This window comes from Struthio camelus, chromosome Z, assembly GCF_040807025.1.
Source record: "Struthio camelus isolate bStrCam1 chromosome Z, bStrCam1.hap1, whole genome shotgun sequence".
Classification (NCBI taxonomy): domain Eukaryota; kingdom Metazoa; phylum Chordata; class Aves; order Struthioniformes; family Struthionidae; genus Struthio; species Struthio camelus.
In genome coordinates, this window is record NC_090982.1 from 16,580,955 (window position 1) to 16,607,809 (window position 26,855).

Genomic DNA, 26,855 nt, shown 5'->3' on the forward strand with positions numbered 1-26,855 from the left:
TCATTTCTTTTTGGTGTAATTTCCTGATTGCATTATTGAAATAACAGTGACAGAAGGGGTGAGATTTAGCAATAGTGCAGAAAGGAGCAGGTAAGATAGAAAGAGCAAGCAGTACCGTGAAGAAAGGAAAAAGGCCTGGAGGCAGGGGGAATTCATGAATTACCTACTAAATAAACAGACAGCCTTTCCCCACCCCCACATCGAGGTGTGAGTCTTGCTTCCCTGAAAGTCCTCCAAAAGGAAAAAAAGATAATTGTAGCAACTACATGATCAGGGCATTTTCACTTCCTAAACTGGGAGAGAGAAATTCCCCTGGGTCATATGACCTCTTTTGAAACTATACCAGGAAGATCAGCAACAGCAGTGAGCCAGTGCAGGGCGTTCTCTATCTGTACAAAAGCCTCTCTTGTATGAGCCAGAGATCAGAGCAGTGCGGGGATGTGCGTGTGTGCACAGATATAGCAAGGTGCTGTGCAGATACCCTCCCAGCCAGGTTTTCTCTTGCACAGTTCTCTGATTCTGTGCTATCTGGCAGATCTTTTCTCTCTCTTTTTTTTTTTTCTTTCCCCTCCACTGCTCCACTTCAAACATGTCTACAGAGCAGAGCTTCTGAAAGGGCATTTCCTGCAGCATATCTTCCTGAAAACAGCTCTCCTCTCTTCTCTTCAGAAGAGTCATCAGCTACCATGGTGGGGATAGCAGCAATGAGGACATGGATTGAGCCAGTGGTTGCTGGCTCCCAGGTGGCCAGTGCCTTCTACGACACAGGGCTGCTGCTGGTGGTGAAGAACTACTACAACCAAACCAACTCGACCTCTCCTTCTCACTCCCTGCAAGATGCTCAGCAGAAGGCCGTCTCTAATTTCTATATCATCTACAACCTAGTCCTGGGCCTGAGCCCGCTGGCATCAGCCTACGGCTTGTCTAAGCTTGGGGACAAGGTGCACCGGAAGATCCCTATCTCCTTCCCTCTTTTTGGCTACTTGGGCTCCAAATCTCTCCTGCTCCTCTTGATCCTGCTGGATTGGCCAATCGAGGTGATGTATGGGGCTGCTGCTTTCAATGGGCTGACAGGCGGTTTCACCACACTCTGGGCAGGCATCATGGCTCTGGGATCCTTGGGCTCCTCTGAGAGCGGGAGGTCTCTGCGACTTATAGTTATTGAGCTGGTGTACGGCCTAGCCGGCTTCCTGGGAAGCATGGTATCAGGGTACCTCTTTGCTGGATTCAGTGACCACTATCGAGAGGGCACGGTGCTAGTGGGCTGCAGCATTGCTTGCTATGCTTTCTGTCTCCTCTACAGTATTTTTGTCCTGAAAGTCCCCAAGCCAGCAGCTCCCTGCCCAGCCAAAGCCAAGAGCACGGGGGACGGCGGTAGCCAGCTGCCAGCCGGTACAGGAGCCGCAAGAAATTCCCACTCTTCTGAAAGCAGCAACCTTACTCCAGTAGCACCCTCAAAACTTATCATTGTCATGCTCTTTGTTGGGGCGATCCTGTATGACCTTGCGGTGGTTGGTGCAATGAACGTGCTCCCACTCTTCTTGCTCAAGGAGCCCTTAAGCTGGAACCCTGTGGAGATTGGCCATGGCAATGCTGCTGGGTATGTGATCTTCGTCACCAGCTTCCTAGGGGTATTTGTGTTCTCTAAGTATTTAAGGGATACTACAATTATCATGATTGGAATGGTATCCTTCAGCGCTGGCATCCTCATTATGGCCTTCGTGCGGTGGACCTTCTTGTTCTACATTGGTGAGTTGAACTGCTGCGCATGCAAGCGAGTGCAGTTTGAGAGAGGGGCTGGGACGTTTCTGTACTAGGAGAAGGGATTTTTCTCTGTTTCACTGAGAAATCCAGGGCAGGGAGCTCGATAGAGAGTCACGGGAATAGTTCGCAAGAGGATTTCATTGTCATAGTAAATTACTTAGATCTGAGTTCAAATACTGAGGTCAAAACACTGTTCAGTGTCATAAGCAGCTTTCTCTGGTTTCCCTCTCTTTCCTCTTCCTCATAGTCATCTTCTTTACCTAGCAGCAGGACCATCCCCTCTTTCAGCAGATGACAAAATAAGCCATTCCTGTCACCCGTAACCCTCCACTCACTGACAATGTAGGCAGCTAACTTTGAGCTACCAAAATCTATAGGACTTTGGAGGCAAGGGTTTCATCATTCCCCTTCCCAATGTTTGGCTTCAAATTGCTATGCTCAGCACCCTACAATATTCAGAAGAGGCATCTACTTTTGTTAATGCTCAATTTAAAGGCTAGTTAACTTGTAATTTTCTACTTGGTTGTAATCCAAATCTGAACAGGGAAACAATGCTTACGATGTGTGGGAGTAGGAATTCTTGTTGGCTACCAGTACTAGTCAGACAACGCGGCTGCATTAACACGAGGCATTTGCTTCTTGTGAGGAAAGGCTTAAGGCTATAATAGCAAAAAATTGGCAAAGATTTCCTATTGGGTGAACATCTTAAGGTATGGTTTCCTTTTGCTGCTGCAAGACATTTATGGCTGGTGGGAAATTTAATGGTGAAACGTTGGATCTGCTTCAGCAACTGAAATGTCACAATGTACTGTACAAATCCTACAGTATATATAAATGACTGAGGGACAGGTAACAAGAGATGGGACAGACATCCCATGAAGAGGAAAAAGCAACTTATTGGGAGGTAGCCTGCACAGAAACACAGAAAACAAACTACAAGGACAACATCCTTTGTGGTGGTGAAATGGATGATTCATATTTGACAAACAGAAGGAGTACATCACATGCCTTCGAGATCTTGTTTCTGAAAGTGAGGAAAAGATCTAAGAGAAATAACCTAAAGAGATTTTCCTAGAGGGAACGAGGATGAGAAATTGAAAATCAAACTCAGTTATTTTAAAGGAAAAGATGGTAGGATATCATATTTAGTGTACTAAAAGCAGACAAAAAGGGGTGACATTTTAAAGAGATTCTGTTTATCCACTTGGCAACCAGGCTGGGAAAAAGACAAGTCCAAAATAATATAACACAAATGTATGTTTAAAATTAAGCCCATCATCAACACATGCTGCCACACAAGATGCTTATTCCCTGCATTGCAGAAGCACCTCAGCACACTAGACACGGACTGAGTTTTCCCTGAGGTCAGTTCTGCTGACAGGAAGCCAATTCCAGTTGCCTAAAAATTTCCACACTAGCAAGGCCCTAAAATACTCCAGCCCAAGCCAGAAGCACCATGTTACTAAATAAATATAATGTTATACCGTCCTGCAGCACAGGGTGCTCTCTCTGCTTGCGAGATATGAATCGTTCACCTCACCTATCACAGAGGACAGTGCTATATTCCAGTTATGCTAGGATTTCAGGTCAGGCAGAGACCAAGAAACTGTGGCTGACGTAGGGAAAGTTACTCTGCCAGTCAGAGCGATAGGTCATGTATCCACCATCCCTTGCATGAAGCAAAGACCTACGCTCCTCCAACGAGTTTGTACTGCTCTGTGGTCCTCCAGGGACCACAAGAAAAAGCAAAGCAAAGGGTCTGTCCAAAACTCAGGCACGTAGTCTTCAAAAGCAATGGCTGTGTTATGGGACAGAAGACAATGAAATATTCATTGCATTACAGCACGGGCAGTGATGCTCTTTGCCCTCATCCCCCTACCAACCATCAGGTCCATGTTATCCAAGCATGTTGAAGGATCATCTTATGGTGAGTACTCTGGCTATATTATCAGTCAAAACCCCCCGTCCCTCCATTCAGCCTACAATACATAGGCTAAAATAAGTTATTGCTACCAACTGTATATTGCATGATAAAACCAGAACAGCTGGTACCACAGAAGAGAAGGGAGGAGCAGAAAAACTTGCAGAACAGGATTGTCACGTACATACTTCTCCTCCCTGGTTACTTCATCATACATCCACAAAATTTTCAACACATGCTTTAAAAGATTACCATCAGTGTGCAGCTCAAAGGCAGGGAAAAAAATACCTCAGGTACTGCTCAAAAGCACAGTGCTCCAGGGAAAACCAAGAGCAGCAAAACGTTGGAATGAAGCAGCATGATAGTCATACCATTTACGTTTGCCTTCTTTTACTTCCAGCTTTTAGAAGGATGAATTTCTTTCATCTTTTCTCAGTTACACTTTCTATCTCCCCAAAGAGTTCCTTGGTAGTTTGTTCCTATTAGAACGTGATTTGACCTTTCTATAAAAATTGTCACTTTTTGGTAAGCAGGAGGAGAAATCCTTAATTTTTCTAATAACAACATTGTTAGAGAATAGTCAAATATTCATATATGTATTTCACAACACTACGTTGGAGGCCACCATTTTTACCCCATGACCTTGATTCAGACGTAATAACTAGAATTGCTCCTGCATCCAAACAGCACCTCAGGCCTGTGGCTGCTCATGCCTCTTCAAAACACATCCCCACAGCCGTCTTTGGAATCATTTTGCTTTCTGCCACGTGATCTCATCACTCAAAACGTTTTATTCTGCCCCTTCAGCAACCCGCCATCTTACTGCCAGCTCCACGTTCTTCTTCTCAGAACCAGGAGCACAACCCACCTGGGTCAGAGCAGTTCAGGCCTGTGCAGCCCCACCATGGTGCAAACACACAGGTCCAGAGACCTGACGGCCGCCAGTCAATAGGCCAAAGACCTCTAACTTACATCCATACTACTGGGCTCGCAGACATGCTTTTTCCCTTTCTTTGTCAGGAAGTACAAGCTCATGTGAATGTCTTCTGTTTATGGTGTTACGCCCACACGCTAGAGCTTTCAGCTTCAGCCCATGTCCATGTATAAACCATTTTTCCTCAGTGGGGAGTTATTGCGTTATGTCATATTTGGATATCTTACAAGCCCAGCCAAACAGATGCAAAAATCAACCTGCAGTGCTACTGTGCAGCGTCCAATTTCCTTGTGTGTATATTGAAGGATAATACAAAAATAGTCACGTAGAAGCCATGCTCTGTCACCAGTTTATCCCTATCGTCTGTGCTCCTTAAAGTAGTCTGTAACAATCTCACCTGTTTTACACAAATAATGCAACTTGCACACTAGATTAATCAGCACACTGTTTGGATCATATATCAGCCTCTTTTGTCTTCAACCTTCACCACGAGCTACCCGGGCTGCACTCAGCTATTGCCGACAGAAGAGTTCAGGAGCAGGACGACACAGTGGAGCAGCCACTGCCTTGGGGTGGCCATGTCCTTAGGATGCGGCAGCTGGCGCCGTGCAGGTGGAGAAGGCAATGAGGGCCACAGCCCCGAACCGGCCCCCCTTTTGCACGTGCCTGGGGGCTGCACTGTTTCCCCTCTCTCCACTTACCATCACAGAAGCAGAACCCTGCGCTTAAGCAAGAGTGATTATTCCTCGGCTGTTTGAGTTATAATTCAATTTCTCCCTTCCCTCCTCCCTAAATATCATTCAAACCACGCTCAACTCCCACAGGGGGCATGAGCTACCCTCGAGGCAGCGCTGCCGCTGACACCACCACCGCTCCAGAAATCAGGTAGTATTACCGTTTTAATCCAGCAGATCAGCCTTCTGGTCTAGGACAGAAGCAGACCCTGACTAAAATCTCTCTTATCCTAAGATGTTAGCCCAGGGCTACCTTTCTACATGCTATGGAAACGGGCACTTTTATTTCTCAGTCTATTAACTGCTTTCTGAAGCAGCTACCTCAACACATGGCATAGCTCAGGTTAGCAACTGTTTAAGCAGCCAGTTTTCTAGATAGCTCTTTTGTCCTGTACCTTTAAAGGACAAAACAAGGCATTTAATTCTGGTCCAGAACAACAGCAAATAAAAGATCATACTATATGGCATTTGTTAAACAACAACCACATCAGTCTTCCATGCAGAGTCTGCAAATATATACTACAGCAGTTTTTTTCTCCCCAGTGACGATCTCTTTTCTTGTTTTACAGGTAAGGTGTTTGTCCTGCTGCAGTTGTCCTTAGTCATCACGGGAGTCGTGACATCTACCGTCTACAACAAGATCTATCAAAGCACACTGGACTGGTACAGCGGGTTCTGCTTCATTCTGTCTTTCCTATTTGGCTGCCTAAGTCTCCTCCCTTTAAGGTAAGGAATGGAAAGGGTTTTGTCCAAAAACACGTTAATTTTTTTTCATTCTTCCTGATTCTAGGTCTAAAATGTATAATGAAGACTGAAAAAGAAAAATACATTTGTTTAACAACAAAAATTCGGCACAACAAACATCAAGAAGGTTCAAAGAATGAAACTTGCAAACCATTTAGACAATGTTTTGAATATTTTTGTTTAATGTAACATGAATTGCTGTAGGAGGAACATTTAGCTGAGTTTAAGAGCTAATAATCCCAGGGGACAAAGCCTTCGTGCAAAAGCAGTGCTTGATATTACTAAATTAGCAGCAGGTAGAGGGAGGAAATAATCCTTCATGAAGTAAAACATTTTTGTAAAATCCATTACAGGTTATTTACTTTTTTCTATCACACTAAATAATTTCAATCTCTCTTCCCTTTCAAAGAGGAGCCATTACCATGTGGTTGTGGAAGGGGTTACTTTTCTGATGCCAGATGGGATCACCCAGCTGAAAGCTAAAGAATGACTGAGATCTGTATTTTCAAGAGCGAGCTTTACGCACAAAATCGGCTTAGTTTAGTTTCAGGAGAGAAAGCTGAAAGAGTGTATCCAGGACATGTCGGTCTATTCTCCTAGAATCTTTATAAGGAATCTCCCTTTGTCTCTCCCACGTCACTGCTCTCCCCAAGTCCCTCCAACTCATTGCAGTCCTTGAAATGGCAATATTCTCCCAGTGTAAAATTGAAGTAGACTGTGATAATGGATTTGACCCGTGCAACAACAATATCTACATTCAGATATAAGGCAGATGCTGGAGAGAGTATTGTCAGACCTGAAACAAAACTCTGGCCAAGTTTTGTTGTCACTTTAAAAGAAAATAATAGTAGAAAGTCTAAGGTCACTATAGATCTTCAATCAGCTTCAGTACTATCACTGAGATATGAAGAAAGGAAAAAAAATTAAGTAAAGCTCCTACACCATCAGCTCTGTCTAATTCAGAGCTCCAGATTCTTCTGACCTTTCCAGCATATATCTGGGTATCAGCAGGAGCACAAGCGCAGAAGAAGGCTACTTCATTCTCCATCCTTCCCAAGGCTCTGCTTTCCTCCTTATATTTTTCCAGACACAAGAGTAATCTGTTTCACATGCACAAATCTGCAGTTTAACAGCAAGATACTCAACTGCTTTTAACATGGTCTACACACAAGAAGTTAAGCATGGTTACAAGCACAAACACAGGTATCAGGGGCTTCAAATCTGAAAGACAACAAATGGTGTCCGTTTCACTGCTTGCAAATGCAGTAACTTATAGGGAGGCTGGCAGATATCTTGTAAGGAAGCCCATGAGTCCACAGTGAGCTCCAGACACCTCAGCAAAGTTTAAAATAAACTAAAGACTTGATGAGGAAAGAGATTTGGAAAGTAGCTTGCTAGCTTTCTCTTGTAACTTGCATCTTTATTGTTCTTTACAGCATCGTGGCCTTCAAACAACGTTCAACCACTGGTTCCCTTCAAATTCTGACAGAGTGACAGAGCTGCAGCAGCTAAAACCTCAGAAAATTATCTGAGCTGTCCAAGGGGAAGGCTTGCTAAGCATTAGTCCCTACAGATTTGAAAGTGAAAAACATCTGTGTTTCTATTTCACTGCACAACCTCTTAGCCACTAAACTCAACCAGGACAGAGAAGGTGGCCTTGATACATACTATGCAAGATGCTGCACTGCACAGATGTCCTGCCTATTGCACACCAGCTGCCTTTAGAGCATTTTGGTTTCACTCTAGGCTGCTTAGCAGCAAGGACTTAATAGGGCAGATGGACAAGAAGAGGATAGAAACAAAAACTGTTTCAGCCATGCTGTTCAATTTGGAAGAGGGAAGCTGAGGATCAGCCCTAGTTTTCCATTAGTTCTCTTCTTGTCTGTTCAATTAGAAATCTCAAGGCAGTCCTGTGACTTTGGCTTACTATGCTGCATGTGCATGGTGGTCAGCAGGACTCAGTCTAATGAGCGTTAGAGACAAGTATGAAGAGGTGTCATCCCAGCTAACTGAGGTTGCAAAGAGCACTAAAATACAGAAATATCACTTAAAAAAAAAAAAAAGCCCACACTAAAATTAAGCCACTATTTTGTAATCCCAGCAATAAAACACTGCTGAACAGATGTTTCTGTCCCTGATTTCTGGAAGATTGTCCTCAAAATGCTTTAACAAAGCTTACAGCAGGACACGTATGATTTAAGAACTGATACTGGCATGTCAGTTCCTACCACCTGGACCTACTACTCTCGTTACAAGTTAAGAATTGGTAAGTAAAGCACACTACTACAGTTTTTATGGAGGCATAGGGACCTTGATGTCAGGCAGTAATCATCTTGCTAGATCCACCCCCTGTAGAAAGGAATCCAATGCAATATAGCAACTGGCATGAGACATTATCAGCCAAACAGTTCAAAAACTAAACAAGGTTCAAAAGTCTAGCACACTCTAGAGAGAACAGTGTCTAGAATATGTCTCTGTTTTCACACTAATGGAATTAACTAGAAATAAGTGGTTTCCAACCCCCAAGCTTTGTAAAGGTAAGTTAAAAGCTCTTCAGTAGCTGAATTAACCAGGAAGCAACTCAGGAAGTCTCAGTTTGAGCCAAGGATCCATTAAGCAGAAGTTGATTCCTCCCCTGCTCTGACGGGGTTGCTGTTATCCTGTGGTGCCCCCACCTCCCCCACCCCAACCTGTCCTATTGCACTATTCTCTCACCTTCAGGATCCGGTTTCAAGTCACACAAATCATTCTACAGCAGTGGACAACTGACATTTAGTTGAATCATCAGGGCAAAAGGCTTTTAAGAGAAGCATATGTTTGCAATAAGATCATGAGCTGCCCAGCGAAACTAGTGCCTGCATCATAACTTCAATGGTGAAGACTGCAAGAAAAGAAACATTTATTCTAGGTAAAGTTGTCACCTTTTAATACATTTATTGGTCCATTCCATTAAATTAATTGAGGTAAAGAAATGGTGCATTTTTTTTAAAAAAAAATGTACACACTAATAGAGCATTACAAACAATTTTACCTCAGTGTTTTTCTCCATCAGTACTAGTTCCATAGTAAACAATGCACAAAGTATATTTATACAGAGATACATGAAAGGGAATAGAAGCATGCCAGCACCAGAAATCAAGACAACATTTCATAACCTGCTAGTCTGAACAAGAGTATAGTTGTTAGATTTAGTTGAGTACATGAAACAAAAGCCTCATTCCCATTTTTATATCATTTAATCATTTACTTGCTAGTTCACACAAAGACAAGTCTTTTCACAGCTTGCATTTTTGTTTTTAAATGGTATGAGGGTGGCTGCAGTATGTGAAGTGAACACGTTCCAGTGAGCAGGTTTTACACAGGTCAAAAGTAGTACACAGCTTATGCAATGAGCAAGCAACGTTTCAGTACTGATGTCTTGAACATAATGGGCACTAACATGGTCAAAGCAAGCTTGCCTTCATGCACATGGCATAGCTCTCCAAAACTTAAGCGAGGGCAGATGGATGCAGGTATGTAGGGAAGAAAAGAATGGAGCTGCACTATTTTCTTATACTAAAGACAGAAACACCCCTGGTTGTTCATTACTGTAACAAAAATATCTATCCCTTTGGCTGGTGGGAAAATGGCACTGGCTCCAACCCTGCACACAAATCTGAAGGTGTGGATATGCATACCTGCAGCAGAGTTAACAACGTGGTTTAGCTTCAAAGTGTAAAGTACCAAGGCCTTCAAAGTAGGCTCAGATAGCTCCTAGCTTTTAGAGTTTTGGCAACTCATCTACGCAAGAGTAATATAAGCCTTCCCAGAAAGTGCATTACTCTTTGGACAAGTAATACGCTTTAGCCAAGCAACCTTAAGACTAGTCCAGCTCATGATAGAGTGCTTCTGTGCATCAGATACACTGACAATACTCCATTGCGCCAAGTGTAGAATTGGCAGATGTAGATGGAAAGACATCCATTTGATTCCTCAAAAATTGGTTAAATAGCACCCTAAAAAAGTTTAAATGCAACCTTCATATCCCCAAAGACAAGGAGTTTATTCCTATAGTCCCCAGTTTTATTGTCAAAAGTATTTTAACAATACTAGCAAGCCCCTCATTGGTTAGTGTAGTAAAAGGTTATATATCATGGGACAGACTGTTTTACCTTAAAGGAGGCTGAACATCTACTGAGCTACTTTAGTTCATGTCTACCTACCACATTTTGCACACAGTGGTCATAAGCACCAGTATCTTAGATTTTAAAAGTCTGCAACATTAAACATGCACAATTTATTGAGGAATGAGTAAGTTTTAACAAAAAAAGGCTGTTACTAAAACATGGAACAGTCCCTGTGGGGCTGGGATTTTTTCGTATGTTGGTGTCTGCAGGACTGACACCTGAGGCAATATACACCATGAACAGGCTGGCACAGCCACTCCTCCAAGGCCCTCTGCAGCACCTTCACTTTGCTTTTGCTCCTTTCTATCATTTGTTCCACTGCTCTATCCCTAGCACAAGTGTCGCTGTGACAAAAAAAAAAGCGAAAACAGACTGCATGGAAGAATCTTTAGTTTATTCTTTGATGCAACCCATGTTTGAGGAGTTAATGCCCTTAAAGGCTACACCTAACACCATTTTATTTTTCAATGGATACCTGAAAAAACCATCATGGTGTTTTAATGTTTTACGTTTATTGCAACAGTCGGAATCTGAAGGTGGTATGTATGAACAACACAGTTCATAACTGAGCATGAAAACAGGATCTTAGCGCTTGCTTTATTGTGCTAGTACCCACTGAGGAAGAAACAAACAATCCTAGAAACAGCATGCAAGTAACCAGGACAGCAGTGAATTATGCATTCTTTGAGATAAAACTTGGTCTGCCTGTGGATTAAAAAGAAGATTGGGCTACATTAAGTGTTTAAGGACCTGTATTTTACATAGGCTCATAGGAAGGGCAACTACTTTTGATGCCATTTTACTGTATGCAGAGAAGGTGACCCTAAGTGACAGCACACTCAAGTTACTCAAAGATGAAGCTCCTGCACTACTCATGTCTCCACTTCCCTTCCACAAAATCTTTTGCTTTTCATCATTAACATTTGGGCCCTTCAAATACAGACAACAAAGGATTACAAGATCAGCGTTTCAGAGGTTCACTAGCAGCTCAGTCTGACCTCAGTTAATGCTGTTACTGGGAGGTTAAGTGCACCCTTTATATCTTAAAGGAGTTTCTTGCCCGTTTGTAGCTTACCCACTCTGCCCTGCTGTACCAAATCTCAAAGTCAGGGTTCTCCCCCCAACCTTGTAATCCAGTGGTTTACAAGAGCACTTTTTTTTTTTTTTTTTTTTTTAAATAAGGAGACTCCTCAGTACCCATAGGGGCTAAGAGACCCACTGCTTCACACTCTTCCATACAACTCTTGCCGAGGACTCTTCTTTTTAATGTTAAGTTTTACTTCCCATGTAGAGGTTTGAGAGGTTTTGCTTTTTCCAGTCATCCAAAAAAATCCTATTAGAGGCCACAGCCTGAGGTAAATGTTCCAGCCTTCCCTCCAGATTAACTTGGTAGGTGCCACAGAGCCACATACTTCAGCAGGCAAAAAAAGTCTGCCTGCATCTCAACAGCTTTGCCAGAAAGGAATTTATCTGAGATGAAAACATAACTTGGTCAAGTAGTAGTTAAAGAGTCAGACTGCAGAATTAGTGGTCTCAGATTACAGAAGACGTGAACTGCGCTTCAGCAGCTCCAGCAGAAATAGTTGCTTGTTGACCTAAATTTAGCTTGGGACTCCCCGCAATTAGCCTGGGACTCCCCATCATGCTCCTCACATACAGCTGCACTGTCCAGTACTAGCTTCCCCAGAAGCTCAACCCATTTCGGTTTTGACTCATAGCTGAGGGAGAATAAGGCTGAAATATTTGTAAGGCATCAGACAATCTACTCACCTGTTAAAAAAAAAAACAACCATTTTTTCCACTCATCCTGCACTCCTTTTTGATGGCGTAGAGGGAACAATGTCTAAATATTAGTTCAAATTAAGTTTCACTTGACTCTCAGTGATGCAGAGTCAACTGGGAAATTCAATTTCACAGAAAGAAATCAGGTCACAAAAGCTTCCTAAGAAAAAACCTAAAGATCTCAGTTTGTGGGAAAGAGGGAAGGCAGGACTACCCTTTGGTAACAGTATCTTATGAGCACTGGAGCTAAGAACATGGCTGGTCTACTGACTGTAACCTTGAGGTGTTCAGATTAATAATATGCATTTACAAGAATTTATTTTAGAAGGGAAGAAGAACAGAGGAAAATACTGGGTTTCTGTTTCCAGATAATCCCTTTAAGCATTCCCTTTGAATAGCAAGAGTGGTTGGTTGGTCTACACCTAACAGCAACCTAAAGCAGAGTTCCATGTTACACCAAGTAAGCGTATGAAAAACTGGCAGCTTAAACCACAAAGTGTAATTTCTGTTTAGTACCCCAAAGCTGTTGAGGAACTAAATGTAAGTTGAGGCAAATACGAAAACCCCTTTAAATGCCTTAAACATGATTTCTCCCCCCCAGGGAGCACCACCACATTAGCCTGACAGCCACCACACTGCAATAACAACTCATCTTGACAGTTGCTATAACGCCTCCAAGCTGAGCAGGGGAGCTTCAGACATATTTAGCATTTAAGGACAAAATCCAAAGTGGTATTTGATACATCATCATCGAATAACATAAGAGTTGGACATTTCCAACTACCGCGCTCAGGTACTTCGCAAGAGATCAAGTAATCACTTAAAAGTTTAGCAGTAACCATTCAAAGCTACTTATTCCCCTAAATCCTGATGTTACTCTCTCCTCACGTCCTACAGATGAAAAGCATTAGCCCAGAATTATCCGCATGCTGTAAATTCAAAAGGATCTCACATCCATCATGGCAGCATTACATTCTCTAGAAGGTACCTAAGGCCAATAACAACACGGAGGCAGTTACCTGAGGCTGGGCTGTAAGATAAAGGGAGAGGAGGGACTTACAGAAACAGTTCCATTTAAGTTCAACAAAAACTTAACAGGAAAACAGATCTGTACCAAAAGAAGTCTCAAGAGACTTGCCATGTGGCTCAGACAGGTATGAACACTCTATGTACCTTACAGGGAAAAAATAAGGTATTACCCCTACTAAATCTCACTGACCTTGTTTAAGGCAAGTTTCACACACGCGATGATGCTTGGTGTAAGTAAGCACTTGACACTTTTTGGCTGCTACAAAAGAATTGAGAGAGAAAGCAAAGTTCAATCTTCACTACAGCAGGCACCTTCGGTGACCAAGCCCAAAGAGGCTCTAATTCAGAAAAAAAATTTAAACATGGATCAGGAATATTCTGCAATGTAACTTTCAGAGCTAGCTTTAGAAAAAAAAAATATATAAAGACTCATCCTTGCTTCCATCATTCCCAGAAGCCTTGAGAGGCTGCTGTTTAACTCACTCCCACACCTAGGCCCTATTTTGATCCCCAAGTCAGTCACAAGTACACTTCAGCCTACTGACATTACTTCATAATCACCAAGGTAAACAAAGATATTCCGTATGAACCAACAACATGCCACATTCACAAAAACCACAGTTCATGCTTGCATCACAAGCTTTCTGCAGGTGGTGTCAGTATGTTCTATCTAGAACCAACCCAACTCCCCCACAAAAAAGTCCAAACAAGTCATTTTATCTACAAGGACCATACAGGTGGCAGCAAAAGAGAAAATATTCTTTTCCAGCCTCCACCCAAAAAACAGATAAGGAGTGGTTAAGGAGTATTGCATCATGGGAATAACTTTTTTAAAGCAAAAAAAAAAAAAAAACCCAGAATGGTAATAAAGATGTCATTTGGCACCTTGCAGTAGAGTTTATTTTCATCTTTTTAGTGTTCCACTCATCAGTTCCTTCCAGACTAAAGAGGTAAGTTTTATTGAGATCACTGTGCACTTTCACTATGAGCCCAGGATCACTCCATAGGATGGAGAAGGAACCACTCAAGGTAACTCAAAAAGATGAAACATACCCAAGTTTAAACATAGACAATGAGGAAGAAATTCAAATAGTTTTCAGAAGGTCTGTTCCAGCCTAAACACAGCTGGCACTTCAGTTAACTTGACAGAAAAAAAAGAGAGTCCTTCATACAGTTCCAGTATGTCTAGTGGTACTGAGCACAAAGGTTCTAGACTGTCCATGAAGGTACTTCTTATTTGGTCTCTGGCTTGTCTTGCAACAGTGGTATAATCGACTCCCATGCTGTAAGGCACTGCAGAAAAGAAACAAAGATTAAAGAAATGGATTGTAAACAGCTTCCTGTAATTTTTGACCCATCCTTCCAGATCCAAAGGCAGCAAATTCAGGAAGGCTAGCAGGTCTTTTATAGATTATTGCAGGAGGAAAAAAATAAGGGTTCAAACAGCAAGGAAGTTTTAGAAGAAACAGATGCAATTTCTTTACAAAAAAAGATTTTACAAAAAAGGCCCTGAGGCCTGTACTGAGGCCGAACAGAGTATTTCTAGTTGTGCATCCTGAAGCGATTAGGTGCTTTCCTAAAAATCTTCCTTGCTGCAGAGATGAGCAAAATTAAGATGTACAGATGCAACACCCAGTTGCAGGGACACTGCTGGGCATTCACTCTTTAATCCCTTATACAGCAGCCTCAGAAAGGGGAAGAAATTAGCCTGAACCAAGTTCTTTGTGGCTAGATATGAAGTAGAGAGAAGATATGCAACAGAAACTGCAAAGGAAATGCATATTAACATTACATAGAGTGGTAATCCAGCACAGAAGGCAGTTTATATAGTATATATGGAAAAAATACAATAGGTAAGAAAATCAAGTATGTTACCATACATAAGCCTAATAGGGTATGTACTAACCAATGTATTGGGTAACATTTTCTTCTAGTATCAAGGAAAATTAGATTAACAGCATATGCAGTTGAACTCCAAGACTCTCTTGCTTTAAAAAGGATCACCTGATGTTGAATCTCAGGTACATGCGCTTCAACTAAAGCTTTCTTAGTATAAAAATCCGGTGGAGATACTTGACTAGGTATTTCCAGAACTAACATACAAGCATTTCTTGAAAGCAGACAGAAGTGCTAGAATTTTCATCCTGGGCAGAATCTAACAACACTCGGCTACAGTGACAGAACTATGTACAAGGGGAAAGAGATTAAACTTGTTTATTCATACCAAGCATAGTCTACATATGGATCTAAGGATGTATATTAACCCACACAGTTTGATTTTTAAGAACCACAATCAAAACATTTACCAGTATGAGTATCACTAACACACAGAATTTTTGCTCTCCATCCAAGAAACGGTATCACTCACTTTAGGAGACAAATTACTGCTGCTGATGCAAAAATTAGCAGTTCAGTCCAAGAGAGACAAGCATGCAGTACTAAGTGCTGTTACAGGGTTACCCTGCAAGCGACTGCTATTCTCATACAGATCACCTGAGCATGACCAGCCCTCAGCAGCCTTCAATAGTGCTGTGCAAGCCTTTTTGTCAGCAGCTTTAAGAACTAATTCAGGCATCCAAGATTCTTTTCTGCAAGACAGCATTAACACTTCCTGAAGAATCACCACCTCTGAGAAAAACAAATTACCCTTATTCCAGCCAATGCTATTGCAGTGCCACATACCTTCTCGTAGTACTGGATGTTTTTATCCGCCATCCCCATGAGTAGTTGCCTAAAGTCTTGTCGCTTGTTGTTCTGCCATCTCTCCATATCTGCTTTCAGGTCAGCATTGAAACACTCTACTCGGTCTTGACATTTCTCAACATCTGTGGGTACCTGAAGCAAAAGAAATTAAGACTGAAATGTGTGCTGAGAGTGCTAGACTCCTGTATTAGTTGGAATCTCATTGAACAAGGTTAGAGATAAAAGGGTAAGTGGTTACCCCAAATAAACTCAGCTACGGCTAGAGAGAAAAGCCCCAAATCAAGGCAAAGATAAGATTGCTTAACGCGTTCTATGCTATTTGAGGGGGCCGGCTGTTGTGTTTATCTATCTCCACACCAGAAATCGAGACAGATTGCGAAAGAGCTTGCTAGAGGCACACGAAGAGGAAAGCCATTCCACTTAAGTGCTAGGTGACTAGACTTAGTTTCTGATTCTCAAACTGAGCAGCTTGACTGCAACTATAGAGCAAGCTTTCTCTCTGCCTTCTCACTTACAGCTGAACTAGATATTTCCTCATTTTCATATTATATATTACACAAGAAACATTTAGCTTTGTCCAATGAGTGGGCTGATAAGAGCTGAAGTACAGTATCTTGACTGTAGTAGACAAAGCACAGAGCTTTTCATAAAAGTATTGCTAAAGTAGCACAAACCTTAAACATACGGCGTGAGAAATAGCTTTGTGCAAGCCAAGCCAAACATGCGCAAGTCACAAACAAATGAATACAATGGACAACGAGGCATTTGTTTTGTTCCACAGCCACCAGCTGAGATCAGCTACCCTTTACCTGCAGCTCACAGAACGGAATATGACAAGGTTCCTCTACAGGGCTTCCAGTGTATAAAAGTTAAGAACCAGTTTTAGCTAGCGATGCTTCCATGTGAAGAATAATGTGGAAGAAGCCTTGAAAATTTACCTGAGTGCTTCTGCTGCAAAATACCAGAGGTGAAACCCTTTGCGAGAAGAACTGTATCCACTGTTTGTGAGGATGGGGATTTCTACTCCTTCCTGGGCACTGGCATCCCTTTTAATGAGGACATTATAGTTCACATTTCAGCTGCTAGGATCACACCTCACAGGACACAACTCCCTAAAAAAATGCGTAGAAAACCAATGCAGCAGTTCCTCATTCACAGAGCTTGCTTTGCTATGAGCAGTGATCAGCCTTGGCTGCAGAATAGAGTTTCTTCCAAACTTCTAGCTTCTTACCCCAGTTTTAACTTATAGGCTGCCTAAAAATGCAAGCACAAAGCAATTACGATCATAATGGAAAGAGAACTGGAGCCATTTTACCATGGATTGGCTGATGGGCCGCTGGGCTCAACATCAGACATAGTCAACCACAAGTAACGGGAGAAAGCCTGAAAGACCGCCTATTACTTAGAGATTTCAATGGACTGGGAGAGTAATCACAAGCAAGTAAGGCCAAAGACATTGGTATTCTTTGCTTACATTGAGCATACCATCCAGCAACTACAGAATTGCTTTACAAGCGTTTCCTCAAGCTGAGGAAACATGCATACTTTCTCTTCTTTCTCCCCTTCACCTTTCTGATACCCAGACCCCCATAAACATTACTTCTTAGTAAGAGCAGCTGCTTTGCATTACAGACCTCAAAACCTGATGGTTTCGCTTTGCATTACAGACCTCAAAACCTGATGGTTTCACTGTTTATTTCTCATCTTCACAACAGCAACGTAAGCAAGTCACAGGAGCTAAAGGAGAGAGCTTTCTCCTCTCCACAGTAGGGCCAGCTTTGACACGTCAATGAAGAGAAGCACAGTCAAGAGACCTAAGCTTCTGTTAAGTGACAAACAAGGCTGTAAGGAATTTCTTGAAGTTCAGGAGCTTATCTCCACAGCTAAGCAGGAAGTAAGATGCTCTGAGGAAGTCAGTAACTGCTCCTGGCATGTAAGTCTATGAAGGCCAGCCTCTTGTTCTTATTAAGGAGTCTGCTGGTTACTTAACAGGGCTAGTGAATACCTGTTGTATTAGGTCTCTCAGAGAGGAATGCTTTAGATGCCAAAAAAACGCTGAAAAGAGTTGCCATCCACAATAAGTTTCAGGCTGATTTTGGTGCCTTAAAAAGACAGGAGGGGGAAAAAGTCAGACTTCTATCCTGGGAGCAGACACTCAAGACTGCCTTCTTACTAACCTATTCTCTCCTGCCCCCATAACAGCAAGAACAGGAAAGCTATGCACACCAAGAAATAGGGCTGCAAGAACAGAGTTAAGCCAAACCCTGCTGAAATAATTTGCAGTGACTAAGGTAAGTGACTAGTGGTAACAGAGTGATAAAGCTTTAAAAATCTTATTGAGTGAAGAATTTTTGCACTCATATACTTCCCCTAGTTAATTTTGAGAGATACTATTTTAACTCGATCTTCATATTAGCAAATGGATTCTGCTAACCCAGACTTTCCTCTATGCAGTTCCTGTAAAGGAATGGACCTCACTCAGCTTTAAATGCTCTCTTCAGCTTTTAAGTCCTATGATTCTAACTTAGTGTCACTGAGGTAGTACCAAACATCAACAAGCAGAATGAGTGTTATGAGTTTCCACTTCTTAATGTCAGTTTTCTAGCCTTAACTAGCAACGTCATGGGACTTTCAAATAGAATACTCCCCTTGCTATTCTCTATGCATGGCCCCTTGAAGCTGGAAGGGAAAGATATCTCTTTTCAGATGATTGTGCTGCATGGTCATTTCAGAGAGGAAGCATGCCGTGACACGCAGACTAAGCCCATGACCTCAGAAGAGGAAATCTCTGAACTCTAGCATCAGCAGGACAAGCTGACTTCCTCTTTGGAAGCCTAATTTGCAAAAAGCCTAAGAGGAGAATAAAGAACATTTGCAGAAGCTTTTAGTGGCTGCTTGCATACTTCATACTTTCAGGAGATGCCCTTTTTCTTTGAGGGGTAAAAGGAGGAAAGAAAGAATACATAAGAGAATTTTCACAGGTAACACCATAGAAAGTCAGGGGTTTGCTACTACCTTGGAGCTTGGCAAGGTATGCCATTTTAGCAGGAATATGTCAGCTCTGGTTGTTCTGCAGGACGCAGATTAGCACTGACCACTGAAGTGCTTCAGAGACTAACAAGAGTCAACAACAAAGGTCCAACATTTGGGCTGTGATACAGCTGTTCAAGACACAAGCAGCTCCTCCCTCAAATTCATGGGCTTTGAGTATCCCTTCACACGACTGGATTTGCACTACAGGCAGTTCATGGACTCAACAGCTTCACACTTCTTCCACTGCCTCTGAGCACTATACATACCTCTGGCTACAGAATCCAGTTTGCTTTAGCTCAAGACATGAAGTTTGCAAGCTTTGGATGAGAGAACTACCAAACCAGCTGCTGGAAGGCTTAGAAGATACTCCTCTCAAGGCAAGCATGCCTTCTGTCACTTGTAAGTATTCTGCTGCCTTAATAGAAACGATTGGGCTACTAAGAGGAAGATTCAGGAAGTCTGGGAGCAAAACCATGTAAGATTTCTCAATTCAATTAAGTTAGTTTCTAAGCACTCACTAGCTTCTTCCTCCTTTTGCCAGGATCTGCAACCATAAGATTTTACAGGCGTCTGTTCTTGTTCACAGCCACTTCACAGTAACCTGCAGGTTACGAGTGTTGTTTGAGTACAGAGTGACAGGGACAACCCAGTCCTCACCAAATGCACCACACATGCTCTAATTAAGGAATAGCAGCACGGAACTCCAGTAAAATCTCTGCAGGCTTCATGAAAGCAGCCTATGCATGTACACTGGTCCTATTCATAAGGACAAACACCTTTCCTTCCAGGACAGCAGCCTCCCAAAATGGAAGTCATAACTCTGTAGCAGAACTAACATTTTAACTTAATCAAAAGCTTTTAAGTATTTGACATCTTCTATAAGATCAGTGAAACTACAGTGATTACAGTTCAAACACCAAATCCGGACATAAAAGCATCAAAATTGATGATTTACCTCATCTGCTTTTACCAGTGGATAGCATTTAATATTAGGCTAGCAGCAGGGCACTGACAAAAAGGAAACTGGACTTTGAGAGAAGTAGCTACAATTCATTCAAGTCGCTGAGAGCAGCCATTTGTAGAACTCCAAAACCCAAAAAGTGGTACCTGCCTCAACCTCTAAGACATACAAGAAGGACACATCACTATTTCAGTGGCAGACATTTGTCAGTCTAAAGTGAGAAGAAGCGTGCATGCAGGTAAGACCTGAGAATAAAACTATGTTCAGGAGTTCGGTCACCTCATCATATGATATGAGGTTGCACACTTAAATATTTCCTTTCATATAATTCCTGTGAAGACAAGTATTTTGAGTGTCTAAGTATACCCCACTTCCAGAATTCAGCATCGTCAAGCATAGATGGCATTACTGAACAGCATGAACATGTCAGCTCTTAAATTCCCTCTACAGCTGCATCGCCAAGTAACAAATGGTCCTGAAGAACAATGAAGCCAGCATTTACTAGGCAATTTATATCTGTACATGACGCTTCTGCCTTCCCAGGTGTTGGGAAACATGCATTGTTACAAGCCTGCCTTCTCTTAATATGGCCAGCTTCTGCTTCTAGTGCTGTACTGCCATATTACTTTTCCCACAGAACACCACACTGCAAAGCCTCGAAGCAGAGAGCCAAAGATCACATTGGGTCATTAAGGGCGACTATCATTTTGCTAAGAGGAAATAAAATCTGTACTTCACTATGCTAGTCAGACTAGTGCAAAAACAGTTCCAGTACATGTCAAATTAGTAAGGGGCACTTCACCCCTGCACTTGCTAAAAACCGGTATTGCTGAAGAGTCTGTAACCCTTCTTTTAAGAAAAAAAGTCACAGGAGAACCTACATTATGCTTTCAAAGGAAACCTCAGTATTCCACGTGATATTTGCTGACAGATAGTTGCATGAGCCTAATAAGCCTTCTGAACTTACACTCTGCTGAGTTTTAAACTGCTCAACTCAATTTTAGAACTACCTGACGACACTGGAGTCTGTGAATCCAGTCAGATTAGGTGCACAGTGAGTCCCAGATCGCCCTCCAGTGGAAGACACCAGCGAGCACAGATAAACCCTCATTTAGTGTCCCAAAACTAGGCCGTTTTTTAGAGTACTTTTTTTTTTTTTTAATGTAATTCTCTGTAGATCAGCTAAATATACTCAAAGGAGCATAAATGCAATTCACTGCATAAGCCAGCTCATTACCACTTGCTTGGTTTTAGTGACAGCAGGTGGCAGCTAACGGTGAGAACTCACTGACAGCATTTGTATTGCTAGCTACAGCTAAGGCAGCTGATCAGCTATTATAGATGAGGTTAATCCACTCGAGGTGGAATGGATCTAAAAAACTAGGAACTAGTACTGTACGAACAAATGTTCTATTTTTTTTTCCCTCAACTTATAAATGTTACAAGAAAATACTAACTTTACAAAAAAAGTATATATCAGGTTGTCAAAAGAAAAGCTTACGATACCCGAGACTCAAGTATTCCCAGAAGTTCTTAGACAGCTAAGTGTTGCACTTTACATAGTATTCCCAGTAAGATATTACGTGTACAGCCTTTTAGCAATTGACTTAGTAGGCACACTTCAGCAGTTCTTCTGCATCAAGATCTTGGTAATATCAAATGCCTAAAAAGCTTCACATGGCTTGCTGGATACACTAGATTCAGTTCCATTCGTCCTATAGGAAAATTAGAGTATCTGCTCATATAAAAACTACACTGCGGAAGTAAGGGGATATAGCACACCAGCCGGTATTGGGGCACACAAGAAACAAAACAAGAGCGTCTGTGACAAACGGACACAAGTCTGGGAAACGCCAGTTAGCCCTTCTGTGGTCCTCCACAGCTTCTGAATTACTGGAAGATTCGCACTGTGTGTTCAATGTAAGAGATGATTACAAAGTAGCCCCAATACTGGAAAGTGATCCTTCAGTTATTAACCGAAAGAGGAAAGGGAGTCAAAAAACCCAAGCAGAGAGAGGGACAGAACAAAACCTATGCTCATCACTGGTCAAAGTCGTAATTTAAGTCATGACACAGCTCCCACCTCATGCACAGGCAGGCAGGAGCACAAGCACACTGGTTTATAGCTTTGCTTCTGCATGAAGTCTGGCCAAGATCTGTCACACAGCGACAGTTGCTGTATCTGTTCAGCATCATATGAGAAGACCTCCCGAGCAGAAAGGGTAACACAAGGAGTCCTCTGCAGTCCAAGTAGGTGTCCTGCAACGTAGTTCAGCGGTGCCACGGCCGAGGAACTTAACTCAGTCAGCTGACATATAGCTAAATTGTCAGGGAGCATTACGCCGCTATTACAGTCCATGCCACTGAACGCTCTCCCAGATGAGTTCTGGGTATTGTTTAGATGTTACACGGGACAGGAATCATTCCTACTACTTTCTGGATGCAGCCACCCTCCTCTGAACGGTGGGAGAACAATAGCAAGTACGTAGCTATACAGGTAATATGCATTCATACCTAGGTCTTCCTCTGACACCAGCTTGCCGCTAACAAACTCTTGCTCTGCCAGAAATTGCAGAAATACAGCGAAAAGGAAACCAGACCTAGACAAGGCACGCTTTCTTCACTTTCTCAGAAAGTGGTTGAAGGGCAAGGTGTTTTTGTAGAGTAGTTTTAAGTGCTAACCTTTGGACGGTCTTCTTTTTTCAAAGCTACTGCTTCCAGTTTTGCTTCATACTCTGCTTGAACTTGGTCTCTCTTCTTCAACACATTCTGCGTGCAAGAGAAAAGACAGCTGTGAGACGGACCCTCTTGTTCCTTCCCTCCCCGCTCTACAGGAAACTGCAGAGTGATACAGCTTGAGTGCTAATTCAGTCATAAGTTTGCCTCTCAGTAATCTGTCCTTTCTTATAGAATTTATGAAGTAGCTTTTAAAAATAAAGAGTGCTAATGCTGAATGCCTCCTTCTACGGTTGGAGGATCAAAACAAAAAACACACACCCATCGGCCTCCAAACAAGCTAGAGGAATGCAAGGCACAAGCTCTCACGTAACCATGGAGCCATAGATAGACCTGGCTAAGTTAGCTCATCAGGTGACCTATTACTAGCATGAAGAGGATAAGCAAAACCATAAAAGCTGTCAAGGATTAGTCCAGAGCTTTTGATATCCTCAGGCAGCAGACAGGTAATAGCAGAGGCTGAGTCAGGAAAAGACCACAGAAAGTGGTAACATCACCCTTTTCACTTACAAAGACTCCTCAAAGTCCTTTACAATGAGCGGTTAAATTCCCCTGTAAAAACAAAGGTCAGCTTGGTTTTTAGACTAGCTTTAGGCTTTGGAGGAGAAAACCACAAAAAATAAAACACCACATACAGAGGCTTATGAAAGGCATGCTTCACATGAAAATACCGTGCTGAGAGAGTTTCATGTAGTAAACATCTTACTGACAGACGCTTCTCAGAAGAGACAATAAAAGCTGCTACCTTTATCCTGTACTGCATCCACAGGCCGTATCTTTCTTATGGTTTAAAAGTGGCTAACAAATTAAGTCTTTTTAAGACGACTGCACCATAGAACAAGCAGTTCTGTGTCTGCAAGAGTGCACATTAGTCTCCTATCATGTGACCTGTTTCTTCAGTGTTCACAAAGGAAATAACCCGTAATGTTTTCTAACTCAGCTGATGAAAGCGATTATTAAAATTGCTTAGAGGGAAGTTAGCCAAAACTCACTGCTGAGACACCTGTAAATTAGAGCTCCTCTTGCAGCCAAATTGGCCAGTTCATGCTTCAAGGGTTCCTGCTCCTTTCTGCACCCCAGAAATAATTACCTCATTAGGACAAGAGGCAGTAACTAGTCATTTTAACAGTTTCAGACAACGCTAATAAAAGAGGACTAGTCCTGTGGACTGCTGCCTAGAGAAATATCTACTTGAAAGATTAATTAACCAGGTCTGAGCTCTAGGAACCAGTCTAGCTAAGATTTGTTTCTTAATTAGTGAATGTTAATGTTTGTACACCTTTAATCTTCTTCCTTTTTCTCCCTCTTAAGCCAAGGGAAGATCACCACTGCAGTTCTTCTTAAAAAATATATATATATACACACACATATATATATATAGTCACTGATTTCAGAATCTAAGCAACTACGTGGAATACCTTCATGTGTTTGAGGTTACCAGTATAAACAAAAGCCTGAGCAATATAACAGGCATTTCTACTTTATACTGCCTCTAACTCAAGCCAACTGAAATTTCTCCTCAGAAAAGCAACTACCTCCAGCAATTACATTCAGTCTTCATAAGCACAGTCAGTATAGTAAGTTAGATCTGTACCCAGATTAGCCAATGATTAACAGGTATCAGTAGATTGCATTCAAAGGGCAGGTGTCCTATTTCTCTCCAAACACTCAAGTCACTCACTATGGACCATTAACTATACCCATTCTGAACATAGGTTTAGATATCCATTAACGACTGACTTGTAAGTGGTGAAAGAGATGCTGCTTTTCCTTTTGTCTCATATGAAAGGAGGATTAACGCTTCAGGAGTGTCTCAGAAAAGCTCTGTATTGCTAAGTGTCCCCAGACACAACCCATACAATACTTCTGCTAGTTAAGGCCTCATTTTATAGAGCAGTGAAGTTTTAACAAAAAAAAAAAAAAAAAAAAAAGGTTGCAGAGGGAAGTTTTAGCTTCCTTTCACATACCACACTTCAGTTGTCTGGAAACTGAACTAAACCACTAGTCCCTGTAGAGAAAGCAAGATGGGCCTTGCTTCTACTTCTCTATTATGTATTGAGACATTTCACCTTGGCCTGATTCTTTGAAAGAACCTCAGGATTCTGCCATCAGCCTCCTTTCTCAAGCTGCAACGCTATGCTGTTTGCACTCTACACAGCTTCCCACTACAGCTAGACCTCCTGAAAGGATCCTTATTTACAGCACTCTTTCTTTAAGGAGATAGCTAACTATTCAAGTGACGGTTGCTTTGAAAGTGCATTAAGACCAATGCTCAAGCACACAGCTGCTGACTGTATGATTTGATGGGCCTCGCTGATAGTGTTAAGTGTACAGTGTTCACACAACATTTTAATATCAGCATAAAATTTAAAGCAGAGTTTGTCCCCTACATGGGGGTCTCAGTAGAACACCAATGTACTGCAAAAATGTGGTACTGCACATTTGCTGATTAGCACCTCCTCTGAATCAGGATTTCACATGTGGTCTGGATATCCCACACACAGTCTCTGCTTTAAAACATGCCTCTTCCACCCACAGTCAGTATGCATTTTAACTCAAGCCCACAATCTTAGCCTCTCCCAACTTCTGCAGAGCTTTCAAACAAATCCACTTGCCAGAACCAAGAGACAGGGCTTCCCTGAAATGAGCTAGTATCTATCTCAGCTAGAAGTATGGGGCTTTCCTCCTTACGTGCAGTTCCCTCAGGTTGGCCCCACCAGGTAAGAACAGTGCTCTTTAGCACACTTAAGGGAGCATTAAGCACTAAAACAGTGACAAATACCTTGCAATTCTTGCTCTTGAGGGGCATTCATCTAGTCACTCTAGAAATCAAGTTCCCTTACCTGCAACTGGGGCCCAGTTTGCAACTGAAAAAGCTATAAAGGCTGCATTGACCTCCAAGTACCCAAGGCTTACCTTCCATCAAGTGTCTTGTGCCAAAGCTTTGCTCTGAAGGACTAAAACACTTTTTAATTTCACAAGCAGGCCTCAAAGCAACTGATTATCAGAACTGCACTGCGAATGAAGAGGACAGTTCCGTCAGTAGGAAGTCTCTTGCACTTGAAGAGAGGTCTCATTTTCAGTTACCTCCTGATTATTTTGGAGTTTGGGAAGATAATGCAGTACCTGCATACTGCAGAAGTGGTAACAGACTGACATCCTCTAGCCTAGGAAAACTGAGCTCAGTATGACCTGACAGATTTCAGCACTGGTACTTGGAAGGGATGAGAAAGGGGGACAGTTTGTCTTGGCTGGCAGGAGTTCTCATTCTCATCTCTCAGAGAGGGTAAAACCCATGAGACAACCGCCTGACACTAAGCCTTACTTGTTACTAGTTGCTATTTTGAAAGTGTGATAGAGCCAACCAGTTCCACAGCATCAACACAACTGATGCTCAGCCAGTTACCAGGGAATACAGAGAAGAGGGGGTAAGTCATTTAGGCCACATGAAAGTCAATTCAATAACCTAGAAATTAAGCAAGAAAGCAAGAGTGTCTTGGGCAAAAGAGATTCTTTAGTCAGCTAAAGAACACTTAGCACAGAACTCTGAAGGCCTGCAGCAGAGAGAAAAAAGACTTATAGCTAGACTCTCTATAAGCTTGGAGACTGTATTTAGTGTCTTTGCTATCACCTGACACAGTCTCATTCCAAGAAAGCTTCCCCCCCTCCCTCTACAGAAAAGTACCTCTCACTATTCAGCTTGCCACTTCAGATGCCATCTTCACTGGGATGTGACACATGTAGCATCAAAAATCAAATGCTCTGGGGTAAAAGCTTTAACTGGTAACCTCACGCTCCGCTTATCTGTAATACACCCCTCTCCCCTTTTCCTACAGAATGAGGTTAAGTCTGAACACCTTGGGACAAGGCTTCTATCCGCCGCTCAGAGCCTGCCATCAGTGCTTGGAGCGTTAGCAGTTCCGTAATGGAAATATATTTGGTTTATGCTGGGGTCAAATGCCATGACTATGAAAGCAAACATTAACTTTGAAGGATTACCGTCAAGCCTTGTGCAAGAATATTTTGCTTCCCCCAAGGGAGACAAAAGTTATACAACTAACCACATGAAATTGGGAAGAGAAACCTGCAAGTGTTTCAATTCTTAGCCTGAGAAGCGCAAAAGGACTAAGATTAAGAACATGGAAAAGGTCTGCCTTGTTTAGACTTTAAGTTCGCAGAAAGCTGTTAAATCTCTAAATGAGTCATACCATGGCCTTGTAATGATTCTTCCAAGAGGAAATTCCTCGGGAGGAATTCGTTGTGCTCTATGCAGGGGCTGCTACTACATGCTGTAGCACGGGCATGCTGTGAAAAGGTCTTACAGCCAGAACTAGAGATGTTTGTTTCA

General features: G+C 42.2%; 2 protein-coding genes across 4 annotated transcripts in view; one reads left to right on the forward strand and one right to left on the reverse strand.

Annotated features, from left to right (window-relative positions):
* The first annotated feature begins 319 nt into the window (after positions 1–319).
* Positions 320–8,221, forward strand: SLC46A2 (solute carrier family 46 member 2). 3 transcript variants are annotated; one of them, XM_009676796.2, is made up of 5 exons: positions 346–466; positions 670–1,749; positions 3,608–3,691; positions 5,923–6,079; positions 7,534–8,219. In XM_009676796.2, the coding sequence occupies exons 2-5, from the start codon at positions 687–689 to the stop codon at positions 7,589–7,591; spliced, it is 1,362 nt and encodes a 453-aa protein (XP_009675091.2). In that variant the 5' UTR covers positions 346–466; positions 670–686; the 3' UTR covers positions 7,592–8,219. The 3 variants fall into 3 exon arrangements, with proteins under 3 accessions (XP_009675092.2, XP_009675091.2, XP_009675090.2); XM_009676795.2 differs by having other exon boundaries at positions 354–1,749; positions 7,534–8,221; XM_009676797.2 differs by lacking the exon at positions 3,608–3,691 and having other exon boundaries at positions 320–1,749.
* Positions 8,222–13,957: 5,736 nt separating this feature from the next.
* Positions 13,958–26,855, reverse strand: part of SNX30 (sorting nexin family member 30) — a 43,698-nt gene continuing 30,800 nt past the window's right edge. The window contains exons 7-9 of the mRNA XM_068926991.1: positions 22,454–22,540; positions 15,757–15,909; positions 13,958–14,367 (exon numbers count right to left, since the gene is read on the reverse strand). Of these exons, the coding sequence (XP_068783092.1) occupies positions 14,308–14,367; positions 15,757–15,909; positions 22,454–22,540 (300 nt within the window). The 3' untranslated portion in view covers positions 13,958–14,307. The remainder of the gene's footprint in view (positions 14,368–15,756; positions 15,910–22,453; positions 22,541–26,855) is intronic.

Coding starts and splice junctions, on each gene's coding strand:
- SLC46A2 (XM_009676795.2), top strand. CDS start 411: ATGAGCCAGAGATCAGAGCAGTGCGGGGATGTGCGTGTGTGCACAGAT. Junction 1,750..3,607: donor GACCTTCTTGTTCTACATTG/GTGAGTTGAACT, acceptor ATTGCATTACAG/CACGGGCAGTGATGCTCTTT. Junction 6,080..7,533: donor CTAAGTCTCCTCCCTTTAAG/GTAAGGAATGGA, acceptor TGTTCTTTACAG/CATCGTGGCCTTCAAACAAC.